General features: G+C 35.8%; 1 protein-coding gene across 3 annotated transcripts in view; it reads right to left on the reverse strand.

Moving 5' to 3' along the window:
• LOC139577333 (cell division cycle protein 20 homolog B-like) overlaps positions 1-15405 on the reverse strand; it is a 36680-nt gene that overhangs the window by 5143 nt on the left and 16132 nt on the right. For all 3 annotated transcript variants that reach the window (XM_071404364.1, XM_071404365.1, XM_071404366.1), the window contains 4 exons: positions 12367-12584; positions 10966-11060; positions 10644-10872; positions 387-512 (listed from right to left, as the gene is read on the reverse strand). In XM_071404364.1, the coding sequence (XP_071260465.1) occupies positions 387-512; positions 10644-10872; positions 10966-11060; positions 12367-12584 (668 nt within the window). The remainder of the gene's footprint in view (positions 1-386; positions 513-10643; positions 10873-10965; positions 11061-12366; positions 12585-15405) is intronic.

The following is a 15405-nucleotide window of genomic DNA, read 5'->3' on the forward strand; positions in this document are numbered from 1 at the left end:
ATCTGATTGATTGATTGCTTCTGTGGACAGGTGTCTTTTATACAGGTAACAAACTGAGATTAGGAGCACTCCCTTTATGAGTGTGCTCCTAATCTCAGCTCGTTAGCTGTATAAAAGACACCTGGGAGCCAGAAATCTTTCTGTTTGAGAGGAGGTCAAATACTTATTTCCCTCATTAAAATGCAAATCAATTTATAACATTTTTGACATGCGTTTTTATGGATTTTTTTGTTGTTATTCTGTCTCTCACTGTTCAAATAAACCTACCATTAAAATTATAGACTGATCATTTCTTTGTCAGTGGGCAAACGTACAAAACCAGCAGGGGATCAAATACTTTTTTCCCCCTCACTGTATATGAAATGACTGCGTTGTGTAACACCCACCTGTGAGTTGGTCTGGGCGGAGTCAACGCAGGTACCTGATTGGTTATTCCAGATCCTCAGAACACCGTCGCTCTGCCCCCCTCCCGTGGCGATCAGCTCCTTCTGCCAAGGACACCATGCCATAGCCTATACACACACACACACATTATGATAACACTCATCTCGGTTAACTTGGTCAAATTATTGATTAAGTTCTAGATCTATACGTGTTAAGAGAAGAGAGAGAACGAGGATCGGAACCAGAACGAGGATCGGAACCAGAACGAGGATCGGAACCAGAACGAGGATCGGAACCAGAACGAGGAGCTCCACCCTCTCTTTTTGTAAGTTATGGGCAAGTGTATGGGCCAAATTTCTCCTCCCCTTCTGAACACCCTAGAAATCATGATTTGTCCAAAAGCCACAGAACTTATACTTCTCATCACAGAACATGTAGTAGTAGCAGTAGTAGTAGTAGTAGTAACAGAACATTTATGTTTAGTAGTAGTAGTAGTAGAAGTAGTAGTAGTAGTAGTGACAGAACATTTATGTTTAGTAGCAGTAGTAGTAGTAATGGAACATTTATGTTTAGTAGTAGTAGTAGTAACAGAACATTTATGTTTAGTAGTAGTAGTAGTAATAGTAGTAACAGAACATTTATGTTTAGTAGTAGTAGTAGTAGTAGTAGTAGTAACAGAACATTTATGTTTAGTAGTAGTAGTAACAGAACATTTATGTTTAGTAGTAGTAGTAGTAGTAGTAACAGAACATTTATGTTTAGTAGTAGTAGTAGTAGTAACAGAACATTTATGTTTAGTAGTAGTAGTAGTAGTAGTAGTAGTAGTAGTAGTAGTAGTAGTAACAGAACATTTATGTTTAGTAGTAGTAGTAACAGAACATTTATGTTTAGTAGTAGTAGTAACAGAACATTTATGTTTAGTAGTAGTAGTAGTAGTAGTAGTAACAGAACATTTATGTTTAGTAGGAAAAGTAGTAGTAGTAGTAGTAGTAGTAGTAGTAGTAACAGAACATTTATGTTTAGTAGTAGTAGTAACAGAACATTTATGTTTAGTAGTAATAGTAGTAGTAGTAGTAGTAGTAGTAGTAGTAGTAGTAACAGAACATTTATGTTTAGTAGTAGTAGTAGTAGTAGTAGTAACAGAACATTTATGTTTAGTAGTAGTAGTAGTAGTAGTAGTAGTAGTAGTAGTAGTAGTAACAGAACATTTATGTTTAGTAGTAGTAGTAGTAGTAGTAGTAGTAACAGAACATTTATGTTTAGTAGTAGTAGTAGTAGTAGTAGTAGTAGTAACAGAACATTTATGTTTAGTAGTAGTAGTAGTAGTAGTAGTAGTAGTAGTAGTAACAGAACATTTATGTTTAGTAGTAGTAGTAGTAGTAGTAGTAGTAGTAACAGAACATTTATGTTTAGTAGTAATAGTAGTAGTAGTAGTAACAGAACATTTATGTTTAGTAGTAGTAGTAGTAGTAGTAGTAGTAGTAGTAGTAGTAGTAGTAGTAGTAGTAGTAGTAACAGAACATTTATGTTTAGTAGTAGTAGTAGTAGTAGTAGTAACAGAACATTTATGTTTAGTAGTAGTAGTAGTAGTAGTAGTAGTAGTAGTAGTAGTAACAGAACATTTATGTTTAGTAGTAGTAGTAACAGAACATTTATGTTTAGTAGTAGTAGTAACAGAACATTTATGTTTAGTAGTAGTAGTAGTAGTAGTAGTGACAGAACATTTATGTTTAGTAGTAGTAGTAGTAGTAGTAGTAACAGAACATTTATGTTTAGTAGTAGTAGTAGTAGTAGTAGTAGTAGTAGTAACATAACATTTATGTTTAATAGTAGTAGTAGTAGTAGTAGTAGTAGTCATCTCCCGTCTGGATTACTGCAACTCGCTGTTGGCTGGGCTCCCTGCCTGTGCCATTAAACCCCTACAACTCATCCAGAACGCCGCAGCCCGTCTGGTGTTCAACCTTCCCAAGTTCTCTCACGTCACCCCGCTCCTCCGCTCTCTCCACTGGCTTCCAGTTGAAGCTCGCATCCGCTACAAGACCATGGTGCTTGCCTACGGAGCTGTGAGGGGAACGGCACCTCCGTACCTTCAGGCTCTGATCAGGCCCTACACCCAAACAAGGGCACTGCGTTCATCCACCTCTGGCCTGCTCGCCTCCCTACCTCTGAGGAAGTACAGTTCCCGCTCAGCCCAGTCAAAACTGTTCGCTGCTCTGGCACCCCAATGGTGGAACAAACTCCCTCACGACGCCAGGTCAGCGGAGTCAATCACCACCTTCCGGAGACACCTGAAACCCCACCTCTTTAAGGAATACCTAGGATAGGATAAAGTAATCCTCCTAACCCCCCCCCCCCCCCCCCTTAAAAGAGTTAGATGCACTATTGTAAAGTGGTTGTTCCACTGGATATCATAAGGTGAATGCACCAATTTGTAAGTCGCTCTGGATAAGAGCGTCTGCTAAATGACTTAAATGTAAATGTAAATGTAGCAGTAGTAGTAGTAGTAGTAGTAGTAACAGAACATTTATGTTTAGTAGTAGTAGTAACAGAACATTTATGTTTAGTAGTAATAGTAGTAGTAGTAACAGAACATTTATGTTTAGTAGCAGTAGTAGTAGTAGTAGTAACAGAACATTTATGTTTAGTAGTAATAGTAGTAGTAGTAGTAGTGACAGAACATTTATGTTTAATAGCAGTAGTAGTAGTAGTAGTAGTAACAGAACATTTATGTTTAGTAGTAATAGTAGTAGTAGTGACAGAACATTTATGTTTAGTAGCAGTAGTAGTAGTAGTAGTAACAGAACATTTATGTTTAGTAGTAATAGTAGTAGTAGTAGTAGTGACAGAACATTTATGTTTAGTAGTAATAGTAGTAGTAGTAGTAGTGACAGAACATTTATGTTTAGTAGTAATAGTAGTAGTAGTAGTAGTAGTAGTAACAGAACATTTATGTTTAGTAGTAATAGTAGTAGTAGTAGTAGTGACAGAACATTTATGTTTAGTAGTAATAGTAGTAGTAGTAACAGAACATTTATGTTTAGTAGTAATAGTAGTAGTAGTAGTAGTAGTAACATAACATTTATGTTTAATAGCAGTAGTAGTAGTAGTAGTAGTAGTAGTAGTAGTAGTAGTAGTAACAGAACATTTATGTTTAGTAGCAGTAGTAGTAGTAGTAGTAGTAACAGAACATTTATGTTTAGTAGTAATAGTAGTAGTAGTAGTAGTGACAGAACATTTATGTTTAGTAGTAATAGTAGTAGTAGTAACAGAACATTTATGTTTAGTAGCAGTAGTAGTAGTAGTAGTAGTAGTAGTAGTAGTAACAGAACATTTATGTTTAGTAGTAATAGTAGTAGTAACAGAACATTTATGTTTAGTAGTAGTAGTAGTAGTAGTAGTAGTAACAGAACATTTATGTTTAGTAGCAGTAGTAGTAGTAGTAGTAACAGAACATTTATGTTTAGTAGCAGTAGTAGTAGTAGTAGTAACAGAACATTTATGTTTAGTAGTAATAGTAGTAGTAGTAGTAGTAGTAGTAACAGAACATTTATGTTTAGTAGTAACAGAACATTTATGTTTAGTAGTAATAGTAGTAGTAGTAGTAGTAGTAGTAGTAGTAGTAGTGACAGAACATTTATGTTTAGTAGCAGTAGTAGTAGTAGTAGTAACAGAACATTTATGTTTAGTAGCAGTAGTAGTAGTAGTAGTAGTAGTAGTAGTAGTAACAGAACATTTATGTTTAGTAGCAGTAGTAGTAGTAGTAGTAACAGAACATTTATGTTTAGTAGTAATAGTAATAGTAGTAGTAGTAGTAGTAGTAGTAACATAACATTTATGTTTAGTAGTAATAGTAGTAGTAGTAGTAACATAACATTTATGTTTAGTAGTAATAGTAATAGTAGTAGTAGTAGTAGTAGTAACATAACATTTATGTTTAGTAGTAATAGTAGTAGTAGTAGTAACATAACATTTATGTTTAGTAGTAATAGTAATAGTAGTAGTAGTAGTAGTAACATAACATTCATGTTTAATAGTAATAGTAGTAGTAGTAACATAACATTTATGTTTAATAGTAGTAGTAACAGAACATTTATGTTTAGTAGTAATAGTACTAGTAGTAGTAGTAGTAGTAGTAGTAGTAGTAGTAGTAACAGAACATTTATGTTTAGTAGCAGTAGTAGTAGTAGTAGTAACAGAACATTTATGTTTAGTAGTAATAGTAATAGTAGTAGTAGTAGTAGTAGTAGTAACATAACATTTATGTTTAGTAGTAATAGTAGTAGTAGTAGTAACATAACATTTATGTTTAGTAGTAATAGTAATAGTAGTAGTAGTAGTAGTAGTAACATAACATTTATGTTTAGTAGTAATAGTAGTAGTAGTAGTAACATAACATTTATGTTTAGTAGTAATAGTAATAGTAGTAGTAGTAGTAGTAACATAACATTCATGTTTAATAGTAATAGTAGTAGTAGTAACATAACATTTATGTTTAATAGTAGTAGTAACAGAACATTTATGTTTAGTAGTAATAGTAGTAGTAGTAGTAGTGACAGAACATTTATGTTTAGTAGTAGTAGTAACAGAACATTTATGTTTAGTAGTAATAGTAGTAGTAGTAGTAGTGACAGAACATTTATGTTTAATAGCAGTAGTAGTAGTAGTAGTAGAACATTTATGTTTAGTAGTAATAGTAGTAGTAGTAGTAACAGAACATTTATGTTTAGTAGCAGTAGTAGTAGTAGTAGTAACAGAACATTTATGTTTAGTAGTAATAGTAGTAGTAGTAGTAGTAGTAGTAGTAGTAACAGAACATTTATGTTTAGTAGTAATAGTAGTAGTAGTAGTAGTAGTAGTAACAGAACATTTATGTTTAGTAGTAATAGTAGTAGTAGTAGTAGTAGTAACAGAACATTTATGTTTAGTAGTAGTAGTAGTAGTAGTAGTAGTAGTAGTAGTAGTAGTAGTAGTAGTAGTAACAGAACATTTATGTTTAGTAGTAGTAGTAGTAGTAGTAGTAGTAGTAGTAGTAACAGAACATTTATGTTTAGTAGTAGTAGTAGTAGTAGTAGTAGTAGTAACAGAACATTTATGTTTAGTAGTAATAGTAGTAGTAGTAGTAACAGAACATTTATGTTTAGTAGTAGTAGTAGTAGTAGTAGTAGTAGTAGTAGTAGTAGTAGTAGTAACAGAACATTTATGTTTAGTAGTAGTAGTAGTAGTAGTAGTAGTAACAGAACATTTATGTTTAGTAGTAGTAGTAGTAGTAGTAGTAGTAGTAGTAGTAGTAACAGAACATTTATGTTTAGTAGTAGTAGTAACAGAACATTTATGTTTAGTAGTAGTAGTAACAGAACATTTATGTTTAGTAGTAGTAGTAGTAGTAGTAGTGACAGAACATTTATGTTTAGTAGTAGTAGTAGTAGTAGTAGTAACAGAACATTTATGTTTAGTAGTAGTAGTAGTAGTAGTAGTAGTAGTAGTAACATAACATTTATGTTTAATAGTAGTAGTAGTAGTAGTAGTAGTAGTCATCTCCCGTCTGGATTACTGCAACTCGCTGTTGGCTGGGCTCCCTGCCTGTGCCATTAAACCCCTACAACTCATCCAGAACGCCGCAGCCCGTCTGGTGTTCAACCTTCCCAAGTTCTCTCACGTCACCCCGCTCCTCCGCTCTCTCCACTGGCTTCCAGTTGAAGCTCGCATCCGCTACAAGACCATGGTGCTTGCCTACGGAGCTGTGAGGGGAACGGCACCTCCGTACCTTCAGGCTCTGATCAGGCCCTACACCCAAACAAGGGCACTGCGTTCATCCACCTCTGGCCTGCTCGCCTCCCTACCTCTGAGGAAGTACAGTTCCCGCTCAGCCCAGTCAAAACTGTTCGCTGCTCTGGCACCCCAATGGTGGAACAAACTCCCTCACGACGCCAGGTCAGCGGAGTCAATCACCACCTTCCGGAGACACCTGAAACCCCACCTCTTTAAGGAATACCTAGGATAGGATAAAGTAATCCTCCTAACCCCCCCCCCCCCCCCCTTAAAAGAGTTAGATGCACTATTGTAAAGTGGTTGTTCCACTGGATATCATAAGGTGAATGCACCAATTTGTAAGTCGCTCTGGATAAGAGCGTCTGCTAAATGACTTAAATGTAAATGTAAATGTAGCAGTAGTAGTAGTAGTAGTAGTAGTAACAGAACATTTATGTTTAGTAGTAGTAGTAACAGAACATTTATGTTTAGTAGTAATAGTAGTAGTAGTAACAGAACATTTATGTTTAGTAGCAGTAGTAGTAGTAGTAGTAACAGAACATTTATGTTTAGTAGTAATAGTAGTAGTAGTAGTAGTGACAGAACATTTATGTTTAATAGCAGTAGTAGTAGTAGTAGTAGTAACAGAACATTTATGTTTAGTAGTAATAGTAGTAGTAGTGACAGAACATTTATGTTTAGTAGCAGTAGTAGTAGTAGTAGTAACAGAACATTTATGTTTAGTAGTAATAGTAGTAGTAGTAGTAGTGACAGAACATTTATGTTTAGTAGTAATAGTAGTAGTAGTAGTAGTAGTGACAGAACATTTATGTTTAGTAGTAATAGTAGTAGTAGTAGTAGTAGTAGTAACAGAACATTTATGTTTAGTAGTAATAGTAGTAGTAGTAGTAGTGACAGAACATTTATGTTTAGTAGTAATAGTAGTAGTAGTAACAGAACATTTATGTTTAGTAGTAATAGTAGTAGTAGTAGTAGTAGTAACATAACATTTATGTTTAATAGCAGTAGTAGTAGTAGTAGTAGTAGTAGTAGTAGTAGTAACAGAACATTTATGTTTAGTAGCAGTAGTAGTAGTAGTAGTAACAGAACATTTATGTTTAGTAGTAATAGTAGTAGTAGTAGTAGTAGTGACAGAACATTTATGTTTAGTAGTAATAGTAGTAGTAGTAACAGAACATTTATGTTTAGTAGCAGTAGTAGTAGTAGTAGTAGTAGTAGTAGTAGTAACAGAACATTTATGTTTAGTAGTAATAGTAGTAGTAACAGAACATTTATGTTTAGTAGTAGTAGTAGTAGTAGTAGTAGTAGTAACAGAACATTTATGTTTAGTAGCAGTAGTAGTAGTAGTAGTAACAGAACATTTATGTTTAGTAGCAGTAGTAGTAGTAGTAGTAACAGAACATTTATGTTTAGTAGTAATAGTAGTAGTAGTAGTAGTAGTAGTAACAGAACATTTATGTTTAGTAGTAACAGAACATTTATGTTTAGTAGTAATAGTAGTAGTAGTAGTAGTAGTAGTAGTAGTAGTAGTAGTGACAGAACATTTATGTTTAGTAGCAGTAGTAGTAGTAGTAGTAACAGAACATTTATGTTTAGTAGCAGTAGTAGTAGTAGTAGTAGTAGTAGTAGTAGTAACAGAACATTTATGTTTAGTAGCAGTAGTAGTAGTAGTAGTAACAGAACATTTATGTTTAGTAGTAATAGTAATAGTAGTAGTAGTAGTAGTAGTAGTAACATAACATTTATGTTTAGTAGTAATAGTAGTAGTAGTAGTAACATAACATTTATGTTTAGTAGTAATAGTAATAGTAGTAGTAGTAGTAGTAGTAACATAACATTTATGTTTAGTAGTAATAGTAGTAGTAGTAGTAACATAACATTTATGTTTAGTAGTAATAGTAATAGTAGTAGTAGTAGTAGTAACATAACATTCATGTTTAATAGTAATAGTAGTAGTAGTAACATAACATTTATGTTTAATAGTAGTAGTAACAGAACATTTATGTTTAGTAGTAATAGTAGTAGTAGTAGTAGTAGTAGTAGTAGTAGTAGTAGTAGTAACAGAACATTTATGTTTAGTAGCAGTAGTAGTAGTAGTAGTAACAGAACATTTATGTTTAGTAGTAATAGTAATAGTAGTAGTAGTAGTAGTAGTAGTAACATAACATTTATGTTTAGTAGTAATAGTAGTAGTAGTAGTAACATAACATTTATGTTTAGTAGTAATAGTAATAGTAGTAGTAGTAGTAGTAGTAACATAACATTTATGTTTAGTAGTAATAGTAGTAGTAGTAGTAACATAACATTTATGTTTAGTAGTAATAGTAATAGTAGTAGTAGTAGTAGTAACATAACATTCATGTTTAATAGTAATAGTAGTAGTAGTAACATAACATTTATGTTTAATAGTAGTAGTAACAGAACATTTATGTTTAGTAGTAATAGTAGTAGTAGTAGTAGTGACAGAACATTTATGTTTAGTAGTAGTAGTAACAGAACATTTATGTTTAGTAGTAATAGTAGTAGTAGTAGTAGTGACAGAACATTTATGTTTAATAGCAGTAGTAGTAGTAGTAGTAGAACATTTATGTTTAGTAGTAATAGTAGTAGTAGTAGTAACAGAACATTTATGTTTAGTAGCAGTAGTAGTAGTAGTAGTAACAGAACATTTATGTTTAGTAGTAATAGTAGTAGTAGTAGTAGTAGTAGTAGTAGTAACAGAACATTTATGTTTAGTAGTAATAGTAGTAGTAGTAGTAGTAGTAGTAACAGAACATTTATGTTTAGTAGTAATAGTAGTAGTAGTAGTAGTAGTAACAGAACATTTATGTTTAGTAGTAGTAGTAGTAGTAGTAGTAGTAGTAGTAGTAGTAGTAGTAGTAGTAGTAGTAGTAGTAACAGAACATTTATGTTTAGTAGCAGTAGTAGTAGTAGTAGTAGTAGTAGTAGTAGTAGTAGTAACAGAACATTTATGTTTAGTAGTAATAGTAGTAGTAGTAGTAGTAGTAGTAGTAACAGAACATTTATGTTTAGTAGTAATAGTAGTAGTAGTAGTAGTAGTAACAGAACATTTATGTTTAGTAGTAGTAGTAGTAGTAGTAGTAGTAGTAGTAGTAGTAACAGAACATTTATGTTTAGTAGCAGTAGTAGTAGTAGTAGTAACAGAACATTTATGTTTAGTAGTAGTAGTAGTAGTAGTAGTAGTAGTAGTAGTAGTAACAGAACATTTATGTTTAGTAGCAGTAGTAGTAGTAGTAGTGACAGAACATTTATGTTTAGTAGTAGTAATAGTAGTAGTAGTAGTAGTAGTAACAGAACATTTATGTTTAGTAGCAGTAGTAGTAGTAGTAACAGAACATTTATGTTTAGTAGTAATAGTAGTAGTAGTAGTAGTAACAGAACATTTATGTTTAGTAGTAATAGTAGTAGTAGTAGTAGTAGTAGTAACAGAACATTTATGTTTAGTAGTAATAGTAATAGTAGTAGTAGTAGTAGTAACAGAACATTTATGTTTAGTAGTAATAGTAGTAGTAGTAGTAGTAACAGAACATTTATGTTTAGTAGTAATAGTAGTAGTAGTAGTAGTAGTAGTAACAGAACATTTATGTTTAGTAGTAATAGTAGTAGTAGTAGTAGTAACATAACATTTATGTTTAGTAGTAATAGTAGTAGTAACAGAACATTTATGTTTAGTAGCAGTAGTAGTAGTAGTAGTAGTAGTAGTAGTAACAGAACATTTATGTTTAGTAGTAGTAGTAGTAGTAGTAACAGAACATTTATGTTTAGTAGCAGTAGTAGTAGTAGTAGTAACAGAACATTTATGTTTAGTAGCAGTAGTAGTAGTAGTAGTAGTAGTAGTAACAGAACATTTATGTTTAGTAGTAGTAATAGTAGTAGTAGTAGTGACAGAACATTTATGTTTAGTAGCAGTAGTAGTAGTAGTAGTAGTAGTAGTAGTAGTAACAGAACATTTATGTTTAGTAGCAGTAGTAGTAGTAGTAGTAACAGAACATTTATGTTTAGTAGTAATAGTAATAGTAGTAGTAGTAGTAGTAGTAGAACATTTATGTTTAGTAGTAATAGTAGTAGTAGTAGTAGTAGTAACAGAACATTTATGTTTAGTAGCAGTAGTAGTAGTAGTAGTAACAGAACATTTATGTTTAGTAGTAATAGTAATAGTAGTAGTAGTAGTAGTAGTAGAACATTTATGTTTAGTAGTAGTAGTAACAGAACATTTATGTTTAGTAGTAATAGTAGTAGTAGTAGTAGTAGAACATTTATGTTTAGTAGTAGTAGTAACAGAACATTTATGTTTAGTAGTAATAGTAGTAGTAGTAGTAGTAACAGAACATTTATGTTTAGTAGTAATAGTAGTAGTAGTAGTGACAGAACATTTATGTTTAATAGCAGTAGTAGTAGTAGTAGTAGTAGTGACAGAACATTTATGTTTAATAGCAGTAGTAGGGAACACACACACTGAGGCCACACACCTTGACCGCACTGGGTTGTGTCATTGTCCTGGCAGGTGGGTGTGTCTTCGTCTTAGACCCCAGGTCATTGGTCCAGATGTTGAGGAGGCCTTCTATTGAGCCACTGGCCAGCCAATCTCCTTGCGGCGCCCACTCTAGCCCGCACACGGACCCTTGTTGGTGGAACACACCCACTGTCGGGGTGTCAAGTCGGTAGTCATGGTGATGGATTAGCCCGAGAACAGAACCGCTGTCAGGGACAAGAACATAGTTGTGTTTCTCAACTCCTCAAGATCCTTAACAGTACACACACACACCACACACACACACACACACAACCCACCTGCTGAGTACGTGTTGGTTCCAGCTAAGCGCTCCCACTCCAGAGAGGTGTGACGTTATAGTTCTGAGTCTTGTCCTCTTCTCCACATCCCACAGCTGGGGGGAGAAGGAGAGGCAGAGGGGGGGGAGAGGGAGAAGGAGATAGAGGGGGAGAAGGAGAGAGAGGGGAAGAAGGAGAGAAAGGGGGAGAAGGAGAGAGAGAGAGGGAGAGAGAGAGAGGGGGAGAAGGAGAGAGAGGGGGAGAAGGAGAGAGAGGGGGAGAAGGAGAGAGAGGGGGAGAAGGAGAGAGAGGGGGAGAAGGAGAAAGAGGGGGAGAAGGAGAGGCAGAGGGAGAAGGAGAGGCAGAGGAGGCAGAGGCAGAGGCAGAGGCAGAGGCAGAGGGAGGGGAGAAAGAGGGGGAGAAGGAGAGAGAGGGGGGAAAGGAGAGGCAGAGGGAGGGGGAGAAGGAGAGGCAGAGGGAGAGGTGTCTTACAAACATCACTAACGTAGAATATGACATGCACATGGTCGTGCGAAACTAAACCTAACCTCACTGTAAGACAGAAGCAGGAAATCACTCCACTGTGTTTGATGATGTGATATTGTTCTGTCAACATACCTTCAACATGAAGACCTGCCAACAAAACAATCCAACACACGCAAAGGAAACAACACAAATATATCATGCATTACATTAAAGCAGCCAGGTCACCCGTGATACAAGTCAGTATTTGACGTCCATCCATGTCTGAAGACGTCGGGAGATGACGTGGAAACCGTCCACTAGGGGCAACAGTGAGCGCGTAGGTTTCAGTTGTGGACGGGGATGGTGGACGGGCGTAAGCATTTGCTTCTGATTCCAAAGGTCGCAATTTCAAATCCAGCGATATTAAGTTGTTTTTGAGATTTTTGTTTTAAGCCTAATCCCAAATCTTAACCCTAACCTTAATCCTTCGGAGTTAATGCCTAACCTTTCACCCTAACCTTAAAAAGTCAGAGTTAATGCCTAAACTTAATATTAAACACTTCAAAATTTGACATTTGCGACAACTTTAAAATGTGATGTTTGAGAAACACGGAGCAACGTCTAATTCTGACATGAGACTGTGAGAGCTAGTCGATTAAAGACACACTCTAGTAGAATTTCAGCCAGTAGTTTTGAAAGTGGTGCTCACGAGCTAAAAGTGGTCCCTGTTTTTTGCGTACAACGTCATCCATTTTGTGTGATATGTTACGAATCAAATTAGTGAGAAAATATATTTTTTCTAAAATGTTTATTTTTGGGTGGGGGGGTGGTATATCAGCTTTAATATTACAGATAGATTGTAGGTTCTATTAATTTAATTTATTTGCAGCATTTTGAATTTTGTGCAATATGTTTTACGAATTTGTTGCGCTAAGGTTGGAGCATGTTTGTCTCTACCTGTACGTCCCCCTCCTTGGTCCCGATGCCCAGTGTACATCCATCTCTGCTCCAGGACACAGAGGAGACAGAGTGAGACAGGCTCAGTGGGAGAGAAGGTGCTGCTCTGGGGTGGATGCAGCCCTGCAGAGTGTGTGTTTCTGCCTTCCACAGGAACACATCACACCCCAGGGCTATGGCCACAATACCACTGCTACTCCAGTCCAACGGGTGGCTGTCTGAGGAGAGAGAGGAGAGGAGATATGTTTGTTCATTTTAAAATCTACTATTTACAGTTACAGTATTCTATTAAATAAACAGCTCTGTGTGTGTTTGAGTTTGACCTACAAATTTTGTGATTTTGTGTTCAATTTTGTATTCTACCTTTATTTCAACAAGGAACACAGACTGAGACCAAGGTCTCTTTTACAGCTGGGCCCTGCGTATACATGTTTACACATACCGTTTAGGTACAATGATTAAGAAACTACACAAGACAAACAAAACGATCACAGATAACACTTAAAAATAAATAAAAAAAATAAATACAGCAACAGATTTCATTGCTCTACAACAAAGCTTTCTTAGTGTCCAACAAGCTTTCTCTGCCCTTAACCTTGTTCTGAACACCTCCAAAACAAAAGGACATGTGGTTTGGTAAGAAGAATGTCCCTCTTCCCACTGGTGTGATTACTACCTCTGAGGGTTTAGAACTTGAGGTAGTCACCTCATACAAGTACTTGGGAGTATGGCTAGACGGTACACTGTCCTTCTCTCAGCACATATCAAAGCTGCAGGCTCAAGTTAAATCGAGACTTTCCTCTATCGTAATCGCTCCTCTTTCACCCCAGCTGCCAAACTAACCCTGATTCGTCCTACCCATGCTAGATTACGGAGACGTCATTTATAGATCGGCAGGTAAGGGTGCTCTCGAGCGACTAGATGTTCTTTACCATTCGGCCATCAGATTTGCCACCAATGCTCCTTATAGGACACGTCACCGCACTCTATACTCCTCTGTAAACTGGTCATCTCTGATTACCCGTCGCAAGACCCACTGGTTAATGATTATTTATAAAACCCTCAGGCTTCACTCCCCCTTATTTGAGATATCTACTGCAGCCCTCATCCTCCACATACAACACCCATTCTGCCAGTCACATTCTGTTAAAGGTCAACAAAGCACAGTGAGTGATGTATTGTTGTCTCTACCTTCTTGCCCTTTGTGTGGTTGTCTGTGCCCAATAATGTTTGTACCCTGTTTTGTGCTGCTACCATGTTGTGTTTCTACCATGTTGTTGTCATGTTGTGTTGCTGCCTTGCTATGTTGTTGTCTTAGGTCTCTCTTTATGTAGTGTTGTCTCTTGCCGCGATGTGTTTTTTGTCCTATATTTTTATTTAATTTATTTTTAATCCCAGGCCCCCGTCCTTGCAGGAGGTCTTTTGCCTTTTGGTAGGCCGTCATTGTAAATAAGAATTTGTTCTTAACTGACTTGCCTAGTAAAATAAATACATACAATCTGATTGTGAAGACCAACACTAACAACTGCATATGATCTTGCAGTGAACTTAACATATCGTCTGATTTTGGAATTTATATTTCACTTCCTGGAGAATCTGTTAAAGAGCAGTTGCGTCACTCTGCTTTCCATTAACAAGATACACACACACACATTCCCAGAAATGCATAATCTGACAAAGATCTGGGTAAAGAATTTAGCTTGAACCCTATCCAACAGACAAACGTCCATTTCTTACACTGCTATAGCCAGCAAGATCACACCAGATAGACTACAGTATTCAACGTTTGTCCAGGTCCCCAAGACGTCAATACCAGTAGCGGCAACATTTTTAAAAATGTTTTTATTTGACCTTTATTTAACCAGGTAGGTTAGTTGAGAACAAGTTCTCATTTACAACTGCGACCTGGCCAAGATAAAGCAAAGCAGTGCAACAAACAACAACAGAGTTACACATGGAGTAAACAAAACATAGTCAATAATACAGTAGAAAAATCATATATATAGTGTGTGCAAATGAGGTAGGATAATGGAGGTAAGGCAATAAATAGCCAATAGTGTCAAAATAATTACAATATAGCAATTAAACACTGGAGTGATAGATGTGCAGAAGATGAGTGTGCAAGTAGAGATACTGGGGTGCAAAGGAGCAAAATAAATAAATACAATAGGGGAAGAGGTAGTTGTTTGGGCTATTTATAGATTGGCTATGTACAGGTGCAGTGATCTGTGAGCAGCTCTGACAGCTGGTGCTTAAAGCTAGTGAGGGAGATATGATTCTCCAGCTTCAGTGATTTTTGCAGGTCGTTCCAGTCATTGGCAGCAGAGAACTGGAAGGAGAGGCAGCCGAAGGAGGAATTGGCTTTGGGGGTGATCAGTGAAATATACCTGCTGGAGCGCGTGCTACTGGTGGGTGCTGCTATGGTGACCATTGAGTTGAGATAAGACGGGGCTTTACCTAGCAAAGACTTATAGATGACTTGGAGCCAGTAGGTTTGGCGACGAATATGTAGTGAGGGCCAGCCAACAAGAGCATAGAGGTCGCAGTGGTGGGTAGTATATGGGGGCTTTGGTGACAAAACATGAGCACATAATACCATTAAACTACGCATTTTGCCTCCGAGGATCACGGGTTCAATCACAAAGTCTAGGCACATGTTTTTATTTGTTTTCTGTTTCTGTTTCAACCGTATGCCAAACCTTTTAAGGTTACCTTAACCAGTGGTAATGTGGTAATGAATTCCTAAATTTAACTGTCAATTTTTTTAAATGCTTAACCATCAAGTTTTTTCTGTTTTAACAACCTTGCCTAAATTCACTTGACCGCTTGTTAGCTACAACACAATGGATACGCCTGTTAGCTACAACACAATGGATAAGTCTGTTAGCAACAACACAATGGATAAGCCTGTTAGCTAAAACACAATGGATAAGCCTGTTAGCTAAAACACAATGGATAAGCCTGTTAGCTAAAACACAATGGATAAGCCTGTTAGCTACAACACAATGGATAAGCTTGTTAGCTACAACACAATGGATA

The sequence above is a fragment of the Salvelinus alpinus genome, chromosome 5 (genome assembly GCF_045679555.1).
Source record: "Salvelinus alpinus chromosome 5, SLU_Salpinus.1, whole genome shotgun sequence".
NCBI classification, from domain to species: domain Eukaryota; kingdom Metazoa; phylum Chordata; class Actinopteri; order Salmoniformes; family Salmonidae; genus Salvelinus; species Salvelinus alpinus.